The 15,706-nt window shown below is 47.0% G+C and overlaps 1 protein-coding gene across 1 annotated transcript; it reads right to left on the bottom strand.

Moving 5' to 3' along the window:
• Positions 1-1,684: 1,684 nt before the first annotated feature.
• Positions 1,685-14,493, bottom strand: LOC124018625 (amine sulfotransferase-like). Its single transcript, XM_046333965.1, has 6 exons — positions 13,932-14,493; positions 12,082-12,287; positions 3,831-3,957; positions 3,573-3,667; positions 2,969-3,149; positions 1,685-2,410 (listed from the first exon to the last, which is right to left on the bottom strand). Exons 1-6 carry the CDS (start codon positions 14,095-14,097, stop codon positions 2,283-2,285), a joined length of 903 nt encoding a protein of 300 aa, XP_046189921.1. The 5' UTR covers positions 14,098-14,493; the 3' UTR covers positions 1,685-2,282.
• Between the last annotated feature and the right edge of the window lie 1,213 nt (positions 14,494-15,706).

Raw genomic sequence — 15,706 nt, 5'->3', positions numbered from 1 at the left:
CTTGCTCGTCCATGCTGTGCAGTTCCTCTTGGTCAGACTCGCACAGCATACAGTCGCCACTCCACTCCACCGCATCCCCCCCGTCGCCGCCGCCAGGCTCCAGGCCCAAACGGTGCTGCGCGCACAGCCTTTCCGCCAAGCTCTCCACCGCGGCAACAAGTTTATGCTGTCGCAACGTCCCCACGTCGCGGTGCGGCAAGATGTGGAGCTCGCAGAAAGACGCCAAGCACACCAGACACGACTTGAGCGCTTTCAGTTTGTTCTGTACCGGGCAGAAGTCGCACGGGACGTCCCCTACACCGCCTAGATACAACTCCGGCGCCGTAGCCAGTTCGTTCAGTTTGAGTTTGTCCACTACCTCTTGTAGCACAGTGTTCCGCCGTAGCATCGGTCGAGGTATGAACTCTTCCCGACATTGCGGACAACTGTAGTGACCAAGGTCGGTTTGGTCCCAATAACAGGTCATGCATGCCATGCAGTAGGTGTGTCCGCACGGAATGGACACCGGATCCTTCAAGATATCCAGGCAAATAGGGCACCTAAACTGGCTCTCTGTTACCGAGATATTCGCCTCAGCCATATCAGTAAGGAGTTTTCGTATGTTCTCCCTCTCGAGCCTCTGTAGACTATTAGACTATTTCTCCGTAAAATAAAATAAACCAAAAAAGGCACTCCCTGATTCCCGGTTGGTTGTGTGTGTGTGTGTGTGTGACGGGGAGCGGATGTGGCTCAGGTCTTACAGGAATAGCCTATGCTTCCGATATGTCATCCATTCCATACGGGAGCTAATTACGAGAGTAGACTACATCGGAAAGCGTTTTCGGGATCCATGTAAATACAAACCCTGACGTCAACCCGTCTCCCTTTACGGTATGACTTCAACTACCTAATTCACCATAATAGACGCACAATATATAATAATAATAAAAGCACATACAGATTATTGCTTATAATACAGTAATTCCCCATAATAAACTCATAATAACCTATAGTCTTAATTAATAACAGACACAAGTTACTACAATATTCCATTTTAATGTAATGAAGTATATTATACCGATTATATTTGCATGAGTCTTTTAATTAAATGAATATATTTCATTTTTATTCACATTATTTAAAAGAGTAGGATATTTGTGGAACTAAATTTAACAGTTCATGGAAATAATATTTAAGGTGTGAGAGAGAGAGAGAGAGAGAGAGAGAGAGAATGTATTTGTGTGTGTGTGTATTTGTGTGTGTGTGTGTGTGTGTGTGTGTGTGTGTGTGTGTGTGTGTGTGTGTGTGTGTGTGTGTGTGTGTGTGTGTGTGTGTGTGTGTGTGTGTGTGTGTGTGTGTGTGTGTGTGTGTGTGTGTGTGTGTGAGTGAGTGAGTGAGAGAAAGTATTGTTTATGCAGTGGAGGATTTAGGCATAGGTGACATGGGCAGCCGCCCAGGGTGGCATCTTGCCGGGGCAGCATGGGTCACCCACACAAAATAAAAAATAAAATTATATTCTGAATGGTGACATGATCGGTTTTCCATCGCTCATTAGATCAATGATATCATGTCACCGTGTGGGACTGTGGGTAAATGAACCTTGTCGGAGTGGGCACCCTGATTCTAGTTTGTGAGCTGGGCAGGCCTCCCACTCAGAAGTACGAGATGGGGAGGGGGGCGGGGGTAGGTCGCTCTGGATAAGAGCGTCTGCTAAATGACTTAAATGTAAATGTAAATGTAGGTTGACCTCAGGTCTCCCCACTGGAAGCCAGAGGGAGGAATCTATCAAATAGCGCACCTCTAACTTAGTACAGTACTAATGCAATTAGTAATGCAAGTACTTGTGCAATTTAGTTGTGTGTTTCTTGTTTGAAGTTCAGTAGTGTAATAATCAGGTTCTCTTCTTTATTCATGTGTTATTCTATTTGTGGATTTGTGTGATATAGGATTTGTGCAATTGAGTTTTATTTGTGTGTTTTTGTTAGCAATGGGCTAATAATTCAATTCTCTTTTTAATTGTATTTATATTCTACAATATTTTTTGTTGTCTTTGTTACTTCTTTTTGATATTTCTGAGTCTTATTTGAGTATTTTTATATGTTGTAATGATTTATTTAGTGCTGAATGATGCTGAAGGGACAGTTAGCCCAAGGAGCCGTACAAACATTGAAAATAAGAATGTGTTCTTAACTGTGTTCTTAACTGTGTTCTTAACTGTGTTCTTAACTGACTTGCCTAGTAAAATAAGTCAAATAAAGGTAAAATCAAAAAATAAAAACTAGAACCACCACTGTGTGTCTGTATCAGCCGTGAAGCTCTGTGATGTCCCAGACGAAGGTGAGAGACAGGTCCTTCATCCTCTCCTGATAGATCTGGTCAAAGCGTTCACTCTGAGCCACCGTCAACGAGTTCTTCCAGTCTCCTATGGTACCTGAGAGAGAGAGAGAGAGAGAGAGAGAGAGAGAGAGAGAGAGAGAGAGAGAGAGAGAGAGAGAGAGAGAGAGAGAGAGAGAGAGAGAGAGAGATTGTTTTGTTCATTATTTTTATGTAGCCTTTTATTTAACTAGGCAAGTCAGTTAAAAACGAATTCTTATTTACAATGACGACCTAGGAACAGTGGGCTAACTGCCTTGTTCAGGGGCAGAACGACAGATTTGTACCTTGTCAGCTCGGGGATTCGATCTAGCAACCTTTCGGTTACTGGCCCAACGCACTAACCTCTAGGCTACCTGCCAATAAAGCTATGAAATAGATAAAGCTATGCTTGATGTATTTCAGATACATTGACACTGGAAGGGGGGTTAGGGGGCTCACTTTCAGACGGGAAGTTCTGAAAACCTCCTTAAATACACCCCCTCTCTTTTCTGCCCCCACCCCTTCTGCCCCCAAAACCATCTAACCCCACTCACTACCAGTACAAACCTATACTCATGTTTTTCATGAATCAATTTCAACAATAAAGCCTCTGAACATTTCTTCTTTTCCTCACCTTTGCGTAGGAACTTCCCCTTCTTCTTGTCATTGACGATCTCAGGCAAGAACTCATAGTTGTCCTTGTCATCTTTCTTCATGTTATTGAAGGTGACTTTCTCCACTATGCTGTCTATAGCTGCATCAGATAGGCTCTTCCCAACAAACTCAGCCAGACGCTCTACCACCGATCTCAGGTCCTGTTGTAAGCAGGACATGAAATAAAACCAATATGGCATGTAAAATGAACAGAAATATAAACCATTTGTAGTGATGGTCCCATGTTTCATGAGCTGAAATTTAAAAAATCCCAGAAATCTTTCATATGCACAAAAAGCTTATTTGTCTCAAATTTTGTGCACACATTTGTTTACATTCCTGTTAGAGAGCATTTATCTTTTGCCAAGATAATCCGTCCACCTGACAGGTGAGCAATTTAAGAAGCTGATTAAACAGCATGATCATGATCATTACACAGGTAATACTGCATCTGTTGCGCGACTTGTTGCAGTAGTATCAGATGCATCGTTGATGTAGGCTACTGCATCTTATAACGGGTCAGTGCAGTGCTGTAGGTATTCATGTGGCACATACAGCGTTAATCAGTGTAAATGTCATGTTACCTTGATCATCTCTTCATAGCTGAGGAACAGGATGTTGTATTTGTCCTGGTTGTTGTACCATCCTCTGACATGGTCGAACCAGCAGCCACCAAGCACTGAAGAGATGGGTTCACATAGGACAGCAGACAGTAAGTGCTAGTCAGTGCGTGTTAGTTGTTCATTAGCTTACGGTTTTGTCTGATACTGTGTTACACTGATGAAGCCAATTTGGCCAAAGAAGTGCCATGTGATGGAGGGAGGGTGAACAGTGGCACTCACTCCATCCACAGAAGAACTTGTCCAGCATCTCGTCATAGTCTTCTGGACTGTCCAGATTCTTCATGAATTTAGTGAAGTGGAAGTAGGACACCAGGATGTCTTTAGGGTTCCTGGTCACATAGATTACCTATGGAGGAGATAGGGGAGATATAGTAGCTCTTTCCTGCAGTCGAATGACCAAAAGCGCCCTCTAGTGGCCTCATGGGTGGAATGTTATTCATATTTTTCACAAGACGAAAATCCGGTGTTTTTACGTCACATCGTTTTGTTACATTTCAGTCTTCTGTGATGTATATCAAGTGTAATATTGGGATGCAAACTCAAAATGGAATACATTTCAACTCTATATATGACATGGTACAGGTGTCCTCTTTTTGTAAGCCCATAACCATATATGTGAGGTGTATACTTTTGTTTCAAAGTAGATTCGTTTGACTACCAAGAAATACTCTGTGTGACCCTGATTTAGCCCACTGCAGTAAAAGGTTAACAGTGTGTATGGAGGAGACAGGGGTGATATAGGGTTAACAGTGTGTATGGAGGAGAAGGGTGATATAGGGTTAACAGTGTGTATGGAGGAGAAGGGTGATATAGGGTTAACAGTGTGTATGGAGGAGAAGGGTGATATAGGGTTAACAGTGTGTATGGAGGAGATAGGGGTGATATAGGGTTAACAGTGTGTATGGAGGAGATAGGGGTGATATAGGGTTAACAGTGTGTATGGAGGAGATAGGGGTGATATAGGGTTAACAGTGTGTACATTACATTACATTTCATTATAGCACAACGGTTTAATTTGTCTAATCTTAGCAATTTCTTCTCAGCTAGCTACATAGCCGTCTTTGTATCAAAGATAATTGTGTAATTATCGTATTTCGCCGTCCTAACGTAGTCTTCACTAGCCAGCTAGCTAACGTCCACTGATTAGCTGCACTGGAGAAACTATTACACTCAACTGAACGACTTGATTAGTGTAGTGTTAGCTAGCTACATAGCTGTCTTTGCATCTTCGTATCCAAGATAATTGTGTAGTTTAGGTTTAGAGTGTGTAGTCTTAGAGTGATTATCTTAATTTACCGAGGTTAGCTAGCCAACTATTTGTCGTCCTTAACGTAGGAGACACTGCTAGCTAGCCAACAGCTAGCCAACAGCTAGCCGACGTCTACCGAATAGACTCACAACCCGGTCGCATTCACAGGTAGTATCACATTTTCATTTCATTTCATTACAGTACAACGGTTTGATTTGTTTGATCGTAGCTAGCTACATAGCTAGCTACATAGCCGTCTTTGTATCAAAGATAATTGTGTAGTCTAGAGCGATTTTCTAGGTTAGCTAGCCAGCTATTGTCGTTCTTTTAACGTAACGTAACGTAAACAACACTACTAGCTAGCCAGCTAGCCCCCGAATAGCAGCACCTGCAGAAACTATTACACTCAACGGAACGACTTGATTAGTGTAGTGTCAACAACGCACCCACTGCCAGCTAGCCTACTTCAGCAGTACTGTATCATTTTAATCATTTTAGTCAATAAGATTCTTGCTACGTAAGCTTAACTTTCTGAACATTCGAGACGTGTAGTCCACTTGTCATTCCAATCTCCTTTGCATTAGCGTAGCCTCTTCTGTAGCCTGTCAACTATGTGTCTGTCTATCCCTGTTCTCTCCTCTCTGCACAGACCATACAAACGCTCCACACCGCGTGGCCGCGGCCACCCTAATCTGGTGGTCCCAGCGCGCACGACCCACGTGGAGTTCCAGGTCTCCGGTAGCCTCTGGAACTGCCGATCTGCGGTCAACAAGGCAGAGTTCATCTCAGCCTATGCCTCCCTCCAGTCCCTCGACTTCTTGGCACTGACGGAAACATGGATCACCACAGACAACACTGCTACTCCTACTGCTCTCTCTTCGTCCGCCCACGTGTTCTCGCACACCCCGAGAGCTTCTGGTCAGCGGGGTGGTGGCACCGGGATCCTCATCTCTCCCAAGTGGTCATTCTCTCTTTCTCCCCTTACCCATCTGTCTATCGCCTCCTTTGAATTCCATGCTGTCACAGTTACCAGCCCTTTCAAGCTTAACATTCTTATCATTTATCGCCCTCCAGGTTCCCTCGGAGAGTTCATCAATGAGCTTGATGCCTTGATAAGCTCCTTTCCTGAGGACGGCTCACCTCTCACAGTTCTGGGCGACTTTAACCTCACCACGTCTACCTTTGACTCATTCCTCTCTGCCTCCTTCTTTCCACTCCTCTCCTCTTTTGACCTCACCCTCTCACCTTCCCCCCCTACTCACAAGGCAGGCAATACGCTCGACCTCATCTTTACTAGATGCTGTTCTTCCACTAACCTCATTGCAACTCCCCTCCAAGTCTCCGACCATCCAACACCCCCCACACTGCCCCTACTTGGATGGTATCGCGCCGTCCCAACCTTCGCTCTCTCTCCCCGCTACTCTCTCCTCTTCCATCCTATCATCTCTTCCCTCTGCTCAAACCTTCTCCAACCTATCTCCTGATTCTGCCTCCTCAACCCCCCTCTCCTCCCTCTGCATCCTTTGACTCTCTATGTCCCCTATCCTCCAGGCCGGCTCGGTCCTCCCCTCCCGCTCCGTGGCTCGATGACTCATTGCGAGCTCACAGAACAGGGCTCCGGGCAGCAGAGCGGAAATGGAGGAAAACTCGCCTCCCTGCGGACCTGGCATCCTTTCACTCCCTCCTCTCTACATTTTCCTCCTCTGTCTCTGCTGCTAAAGCCACTTTCTACCACGCTAAATTCCAAGCATCTGCCTCTAACCCTAGGAAGCTCTTTGCCACCTTCTCCTCCCTCCTGAATCCCCCCCCTCCTCCCTCTCTGCAGATGACTTCGTCAACCATTTTGAAAAGAAGGTCGACGACATCCGATCCTCGTTTGCTAAGTCAAACGACACCGCTGGTTCTGCTCACACTGCCCTACCCTGTGCTCTGACCTCTTTCTCCCCTCTCTCTCCAGATGAAATCTCGCGTCTTGTGACGGCCGGCCGCCCAACAACCTGCCCACTTGACCCTATCCCCTCCTCTCTTCTCCAGACCATTTCCGGAGACCTTCTCCCTTACCTCACCTCGCTCATCAACTCATCCCTGACCGCTGGCTAACTCATCCCTGACCGCTAAAGCTAACTCTCTCTCCTCTGCTCTCATCCTTCTAGATCTATCGGCTGCCTTCGATACTGTGAACCATCAGATCCTCCTCTCCACCCTCTCCGAGTTGGGCATCTCCGGCGCGGCCCACGCTTGGATTGCGTCCTACCTGACAGGTCGCTCCTACCAGGTGGCGTGGCGAGAATCTGTCTCCTCACCACGTGCTCTCACCACTGGTGTCCCCCAGGGATCTGTTCTAGGCCCTCTCCTATTCTCGCTATACACCAAGCCACTTGGCTCTGTTATAACCTCACATGGTCTCTCCTATCATTGCTATGCAGACGACACACAATTAATCTTCTCCTTTCCCCCTTCTGATGACCAGGTGGTGAATCGCATCTCTGCATGTCTGGCAGACATATCAGTGTGGATGACGGATCACCACCTCAAGCTGAACCTCGGCAAGACGGAGCTGCTCTTCCTCCCGGGGAAGGACTGCCCGTTCCATGATCTCGCCATCACGGTTGACAACTCCATTGTGTCCTCCTCCCAGAGCGCTAAGAACCTTGGCGTGATCCTGGACAACACCCTGTCGTTCTCAACCAACATCAAGGCGGTGGCCCGTTCCTGTAGGTTCATGCTCTACAACATCCGCAGAGTACGACCCTGCCTCACACAGGAAGCGGCGCAGGTCCTAATCCAGGCACTTGTCATCTCCCGTCTGGATTACTGCAACTCGCTGTTGGCTGGGCTCCCTGCCTGTGCCATTAAACCCCTTCAACTCATCCAGAACGCCGCAGCCCGTCTGGTGTTCAACCTTCCCAAGTTCTCTCACGTCACCCCGCTCCTCCGTTCTCTCCACTGGCTTCCAGTTGAAGCTCGCATCCGCTACAAGACCATGGTGCTTGCCTACGGAGCTGTGAGGGGAACGGCACCTCAGTACCTCCAGGCTCTGATCAGGCCCTACACCCAAACAAGGGCACTGCGTTCATCCACCTCTGGCCTGCTCGCCTCCCTACCACTGAGGAAGTACAGCTCCCGCTCAGCCCAGTCAAAACTGTTCGCTGCTCTGGCCCCCCAATGGTGGAACAAACTCCCTCACGACGCCAGGACAGCGGAGTCAATCACCACCTTCCGGAGACACCTGAAACCCCACCTCTTTAAGGAATACCTAGGATAGGATAAGTAATCCCTCTCACCCCCCCCCCTTTAAGATTTAGATGCACTATTGTAAAGTGACTGTTCCACTGGATGTCATAAGGTGAATGCACCAATTTGTAAGTCGCTCTGGATAAGAGCGTCTGCTAAATGACTTAAATGTAAATGTAATGTATATGTGTAGTGTGTATGGAGGAACCATTTAATCCCCACTCACTACCATCTAACCCCACTCACTGAAGGCATAATGCTGTATGTATAACCATCTAACCCCACTCACTACCATCTAACCCCACTCACTACCATCTAACCCCACTCACTACCATCTAACCCCACTCACTACCATCTAACCCCACTCACTACCATCTAACCCCCCACTCACTACCATCTAACCCCACTCACACTAACCATCTACCAACCCCACTCACTACTCACTACCATCTAACCCCACTCACTACCATCTAACCCCACTCACTACCATCTAACCCCACTCACTACCATCTAACCCCACTCCTACCATCTAACCCCACTCACTACCATCTAACCCCACTCACTACCATCTAACCCCACTCACTACCATCTAACCCCACTCACTACCATCTAACCCCACTCACTACCATCTAACCCCACTCACTGAAGGCTAACCCTGTATGTATAACCATCTAACCCCACTCACTACCATCTAACCCCACTCACTACCATCTAACCCCACTCACTACCATCTAACCCCACTCACTACCATCTAACCCCACTCACTACCATCTAACCCCACTCACTACCATCTAAACCCACTCACTACCATCTAACCCCACTCACTACCATCTAACCCCACTCACTACCATCTAACCCCACTCACTACCATCTAACCCCACTCACTACCATCTAACCCCACTCACTGAAGGCATAATGCTGTATGTATAACCATCTAACCCCACTCACTACCATCTAACCCCACTCACTACCATCTACCCCACTCACTACCATCTAACCCCACTCACTACCATCTAACCCCACTCACTACCATCTAACCCCCCACTCCTACCATCTAACCCTCTCACTACCATCTAACCCCACTCACTACCATTTAAATCCACTCACTGAAGGCATAATGCTGCATGTATAACCATCTAAACCCACTCACTACCATCTAACCCCACTCACTACCATCTAACCCCACTCACTACCATCTAACCCCACTCACTACCATTTAAACCCACTCACTGAAGGCATAATGCTGCATGTATAACCATCTAACCCCACTCACTACCATCTAACCCCACTCACTACCATCTAACCCCACTCACTACCATCTAACCCCACTCACTACCATCTAGCCCCACTCACTACCATCTAGCCCCACTCACTACCATCTAACCCCACTCACTACCATCTAACCCCACTCACTACCATCTAACCCCACTCACTACCATCTAACCCCACTCACTACCATCTAACCCCACTCACTACCATCTAACCCCACTCACTACCATCTAACCCCACTCACTACCATCTAACCCCACTCACTACCATCTAACCCCACTCACTACCTCTAACCCCACTCACTGAAGGCATAATGCTGTATGTATAACCATCTAACCCCACTCACTACCATCTAACCCCACTCACTACCATCAAGCCCCACTCACTACCATCTAACCCCACTCACTACCATCTAACCCCACTCACTACCATCTAACCCCCCCCCACTCACTACCATCAGCCCCACTCACTACCATCTAACCCCACTCACTACCATCTAACCCCACTCACTACCATCTAACCCCACTCACTACCATCTAACCCCACTCACTGAAGGCATAATGCTGTATGTATAACCATCTAACCCCACTCACTACCATCTAACCCCACTCACTACCATAGCCCCACTCACTACCATCTAACCCCACTCACTACCATCTAACCCCACTCACTACCATCTAACCCCACTCACTACCATCTAACCCCACTCACTGAAGGCATAATGCTGTATCATAACCATCTAACCCCACTCACTACCATCTAACCCCACTCACTACCATCAAGCCCCACTCACTACCATCTAACCCCACTCACTACCATCTAACCCCACTCACTACCATCTAACCCCACTCACTACCATCTAGCCCCACTCACTACCATCTAACCCCACTCACTACCATCTAACCCCACTCACTACCATCTAACCCCACTCACTACCATCTAACCCCACTCACTACCATCTAACCCCACTCACTACCATTTAAACCCCACTCACTACCATTTAAACCCCACTCACTACCATTTAAACCCACTCACTACCATTTAAACCCACTCACTACCATTTAAACCCACTCACTACCATTTAAACCCACTCACTACCATCTAACCCCACTCACTACCATCTAAACCCCACTCACTACCATCTAACCCCACTCACTACCATCTAACCCCACTCACTACCATCTAACCCCACTCACTACCATCTAACCCCACTCACTACCATCTAACCCCACTCACTACCATTTAAACCCCACTCACTACCATCTAGCCCCACTCACTACCATTTAAACCCCACTCACTACCATTTAAACCCCACTCACTACCATTTAAACCCCACTCACTACCATCTAAACCCCACTCACTACCATCTAGCCCCACTCACTACCATTTAAACCCCACTCACTACCATTTAAACCCCACTCACTACCATTTAAACCCACTCACTACCATCTAACCCCACTCACTACCATCTAACCCCACTCACTGAAGGCATAATGCTGTATGTATAACCACCTAACCCCACTCACTACCATCTAACCCCACTCACTACCATCTAACCCCACTCACTACCATCTAACCCCACTCACTACCATCTAACCCCACTCACTACCATTTAAACCCCACTCACTACCATCTAACCCCACTCACTACCATCTAACCCCACTCACTACCATCTAACCCCACTCACTACCATCTAACCCCACTCACTACCATCTAACCCCACTCACTGAAGGCATAATGCTGTATGTATAACCATCTAACCCCACTCACTACCATCTAACCCCACTCACTACCATCTAACCCCACTCACTACCATCTAACCCCACTCACTACCATCTAACCCCACTCACTACCATCTAACCCCACTCACTACCATCTAACCCCACTCACTGAAGGCATAATGCTGTATCACTAACCATCTAACCCCACTCACTACCATCTAACCCCCCACTCATAATGCTGTATGTATAACCATCTAACCCCACTCACTACCATCTAGCCCCACTCACTGAAGGCATAATGCTCACTAACCATCTAACCCCACTCACTACCATCTAGCCCCACTCACTACCATCTAACCCCACTCACTACCATCTAACCCCACTCACTACCATCTAGCCCCACTCACTACCATCTAACCCCACTCACTACCATCTAAGCCCCACTCACTACCATCTAGCCCCACTCACTACCATCTAACCCCACTCACTACCATCTAACCCCCACTCACTACCATCTAGCCCCACTCACTACCATCTAACCCCACTCACTACCATCTACCCCACTCACTACCATCTAACCCCACTCTACCTACCATCTAACCCCACTCACTACCATCTAACCCCACTCACTACCATCTAACCCCACTCACTACCATCTAACCCCACTCACTACCATCTAACCCCACTCACTACCATCTAACCCCACTCACTACCATCTAACCCCACTCACTACCATCTAACCCCACTCACTACCATCTAACCCCACTCACTACCATCTAACCCCACTCACTACCATCTAACCCCACTCACTGAAGGCATAATGCTCTATGTATAACCATCTAACCCCACTCACTACCATCTAACCCCACTCACTACCATCTAACCCCACTCACTACCATCTAAACCCCACTCACTACCATCTAACCCCACTCACTACCATTTAAACCCACTCACTGAAGCCATAATGCTGCATGTATAACCATCTAACCCCACTCACTTTGGCCCTCATCTTCTGCAGGCCCTTGGGCATAAGTTCCTGGTGTAGATGGGAGCAGAAGAGGCGTGGAGAGGGTCTCTCAGTGTAGGTCTTCCCCTTCTCCAGGATCTCCAGCCAGGGCATCCTCACAAAGGTGGTCTGGTTAGCCTCCTCTGGGAAGTCATCCTCAAACAACAGGGTGATGATACGCTGGGTCCATACTGTACCTGGGAGAGGAGAGGGAGAGAGAGAGAGCAAGAGAGTGAGAGAAAAGTGGCAGTGAAGGTGAATGTAGTTTGTCCTCCAAAAAATGGAGAGAGGGAGAAAGCCTAACCCCACCTTACAGGTTCTGTCAATAAGGCTGCTTGTACAGTACTGCACTGACCTTACATACTGACTGATACCTGAGCAGAGGTAACTTCTACATAGGTTATATATTTTAGCCATGTTCAGTATATTATAGTTAACTAGATGATGCATTTCCCCAGACCACCGAACAATAGTTCACCTGACTCTCAACCAATGCCTGTGTTATTTTCTGAGAGAGAGAGAGAGAGAGAGAGAGAGAGAGAGAGAGAGAGAGAGAGAGAGAGAGAGAGAGAGAGAGAGGTAGAGAGAGAGACAGAGAGGTAGAGACAGAGAGGTAGAGAGAGGTAGAGAGGTAGAGAGAGAGACTGTAAATGTCCATTTTGGTACAGTTTGTTGTCAAAGCAAGGCAAACTTTAACCAATATGCTTGAGATGAAATAGCCTACCACAAATAGTTATATTATGATATTGTTTTGTTGTTGTATGTATTAAGGATCCCCATTAGCTGCTGTTTTGACTGCAGCTACTCTTCCTGGGGTCCAACAAGATTAAGGCATTTACGTCACAATGGTTTTATTTTTTTAAACTACATAATACAACAAACACATTATTACACCACTACTCTACCACTACATATCTACACTGCAACATTTATAATACCACAATATATCAACATCACAATGTACTTGTGTGTAGAGCGCGTGTTAGCTTGTGTGTGCATATGCGTGTGTGTGTGCCTGTGTGTGTGTGTCTCTTCACAGTCCAAGTTGTCCCATAAGGTGTAGTTCATGTATTCATGGCTCTATGTAGTACTGTGCCTTTCCCAGAGTCTGTTGTAGACTTGGAGACTGTAGACCCCTGGTGGCATGTCTTGTGGGGAATGCATGGTTATCTGAGCTGTGTGTTCGCTGTTTGAACAGACCCCTGGTGGCATGTCTTGTGGGGAATGCATGGTTATCTGAGCTGTGTGTTCGCTGTTTAACAGACCCCTGGTGGCATGTCTTGTGGGGAATGCATGGTTATCTGAGCTGTGTGTTCGCTGTTTGAACAGACCCCTGGTGGCATGTCTTGTGGGGAATGCATGGTTATCTGAGCTGTGTGTTCGCCGTTTGAACAGACCCCTGGTGGCATGTCTTGTGGGGAATGCCCGACTCTACCTGGATTATGTTGGAGAGGCTTCCATTAAAGAACACCCTCTGTTCTGTTAGACAGGTAACTCTCGAACCACTACAAAGCAGGGGATGTAAAGCCATAACACATGTTTTTCAGCAGCCGACTATGATTGATAAAGTCAAAAGCTGCACTGAAGTCAATCAACACAGCTCCCACAATCTTCTTATTGTCAATTTATTTCAGCCAATCATCATTTGTGTAAGTGCCATACATCTTCCCTATGAGAATGCTGAAAGTCAGCTGTTAATGTGTTTACTGCGAACGTTGGCTTATTCATGCTTTAATTACAACCTACTCAATTTGTAATAGACGTTCAAGCACCAGTCCTGTTTATTATACCTCTGTAGCTACTGTCCGTGTGAAAGTAAGACTTTTCAATCATTTACTTACCTGATTTGGGGAAAGTGACAAGGAAAACATCACTGTCCTTGATCTCAAAGTGTTCCAAGCTGTCGATATATTCCGTGGTTAATTCATGCGTGTCAGCCACGGGAAACACCTGGCCTTTATACGTAAACAACTGCTCACCGAGAAGCTTATACACTTGTTGAGCCATTTAAAAAAAAACGTTATCGGAAAACGGTTGATAAGGGGAAAAACAGCTGAAACCAATTGTGGTCAATAGGAAAATGAGAGTGAGGGAAGGTGACCGAGGACGTTTTCTAAGAATTCGATTAGATTTTTATAAGTGAAGTCACGTAAACCGTGTCAATTTTTTTGTTTACGGGTTAACGAGAGTAGGCTTCTTCAGTTAACCGTACAGTTGCATTGTCCTGTTGTAACTCTACGGTTGGCCTTCTAGCCTGTCTGTCACGGTTTCTATTCCCCAATTACATGTTCATTATTTAACCCTCTGTTTTCCCCCATGGTTTTTGTGAGTGATTGTTTTATTGTAAGTTCGGTCCGATGTTTGTGGGCTTGGTATTACTTCATGTATATGGACATTTTGAGTAAAGTTTCTTGTGTTACTCATCTCTGCTGTCGTGCGCTTGACTCCTCTGCACCAGCTACACCCAGATCCTTAAACAATCACGCACAAAAACCATGGGGAAAAAAAACCAAGGGTTAAATAATGAACATGTAATTGCGGAATAGAAACCGTGACAGTACCTCCCCTCGACGCGCGGCTCCAGAGACGACCCGGAAGACGAGGCGCAGGGCGATCCGGTTGGAGACGGTGGAACTCCAGTAGCAACGAAGGGTCCAAAAGGTCCTCCACAGACACCTAGCATCTCTCGGACCGTACCCCTCCCACTCCACGAGGTACTGAAGGCCCCTCGCCCGACGCATCGAGTCCAGTATGGATTGAACCTCCCGAACCTCAGACTCCCGGAGCGGACCAGCCACCACCAGCCTGAGGAGAGACAAATGGAATGAGGGGTTAATACGGTAATCTGGGGGAAGCTGTAACCTGTAGCAAACCTCGTTCAGTCTCCTCGGGACTTTAAATGGTCCCTAAAACTGCGGGCCCAGCTTCCGACAGGGCAGGCGGAAGGGCAGGTCGAGAGCCAGACCCTGTCCCCCGGTGCGAACACTGGGGCCTCACTGTGGTGGCGATCGGCACTCGCCTTCTGACACCTCACGGCCTGTTGCAGGTGCACATGAGCGGCGTCCCAGGTCTGCCCTTTTATGGAAGGGGGTTGAATGAAAAAAGAAATAGCGATCTGTTTGCCCAAATAGGGGAGTCATTTTGTAGCTGTTGCTGGTTGAGCAGTAGACTACATGTATTGTGTCATTGTTGCTATGACTTTTTGAACTTCCAGTGGACATGGGAATTCTGAACCTCAAACAGAGTTGGCCAAGCACTGACAATTATTAAAGTCCTTCCACATCTCTCCTCTTTCAATTCACTTCTCATCAGGAATGGAGGGATGGAAGGACGAAGGGATGATTGTAGATCCATCCATTCATGGGGTTTTAGTCACTGTGGAGTGTTTTTATAACCAGAGGGTTGATTGGTGATTGGCATGTTATTGGTTATTGATCTAAGAACCATGTCATCATGTGGACTTGTCAAAGACACCCCAGGGGATAGGCTGTCAACCAGCAGGATCGGCCGATTCGATTGGTTTAGAAACAGACATGCTCACACTAGATACACGTGTGCCTTGTATGTGTGTGTGTGAGTGTGTGTCTCATTTATAGTAGAATGAATGACTGTATTG

The sequence above is a fragment of the Oncorhynchus gorbuscha genome, unplaced genomic scaffold (genome assembly GCF_021184085.1).
Source record: "Oncorhynchus gorbuscha isolate QuinsamMale2020 ecotype Even-year unplaced genomic scaffold, OgorEven_v1.0 Un_scaffold_552, whole genome shotgun sequence".
Classification (NCBI taxonomy): Eukaryota; Metazoa; Chordata; class Actinopteri; order Salmoniformes; family Salmonidae; genus Oncorhynchus; species Oncorhynchus gorbuscha.
The sequence above is the reverse complement of the archived record's forward strand: the minus strand, read 5'-3'. Positions and strand labels throughout refer to the sequence as shown.

Coding starts and splice junctions, on each gene's coding strand:
- LOC124018625 (XM_046333965.1), bottom strand. CDS start 14,097: ATGGCTCAACAAGTGTATAAGCTTCTCGGTGAGCAGTTGTTTACGTAT. Junction 12,288..13,931: donor TGTCACTTTCCCCAAATCAG/GTAAGTAAATGA, acceptor CTCCTCTCCCAG/GTACAGTATGGACCCAGCGT. Junction 3,668..3,830: donor CAAGTTCTTCTGTGGATGGA/GTGAGTGCCACT, acceptor CCATCTCTTCAG/TGCTTGGTGGCTGCTGGTTC.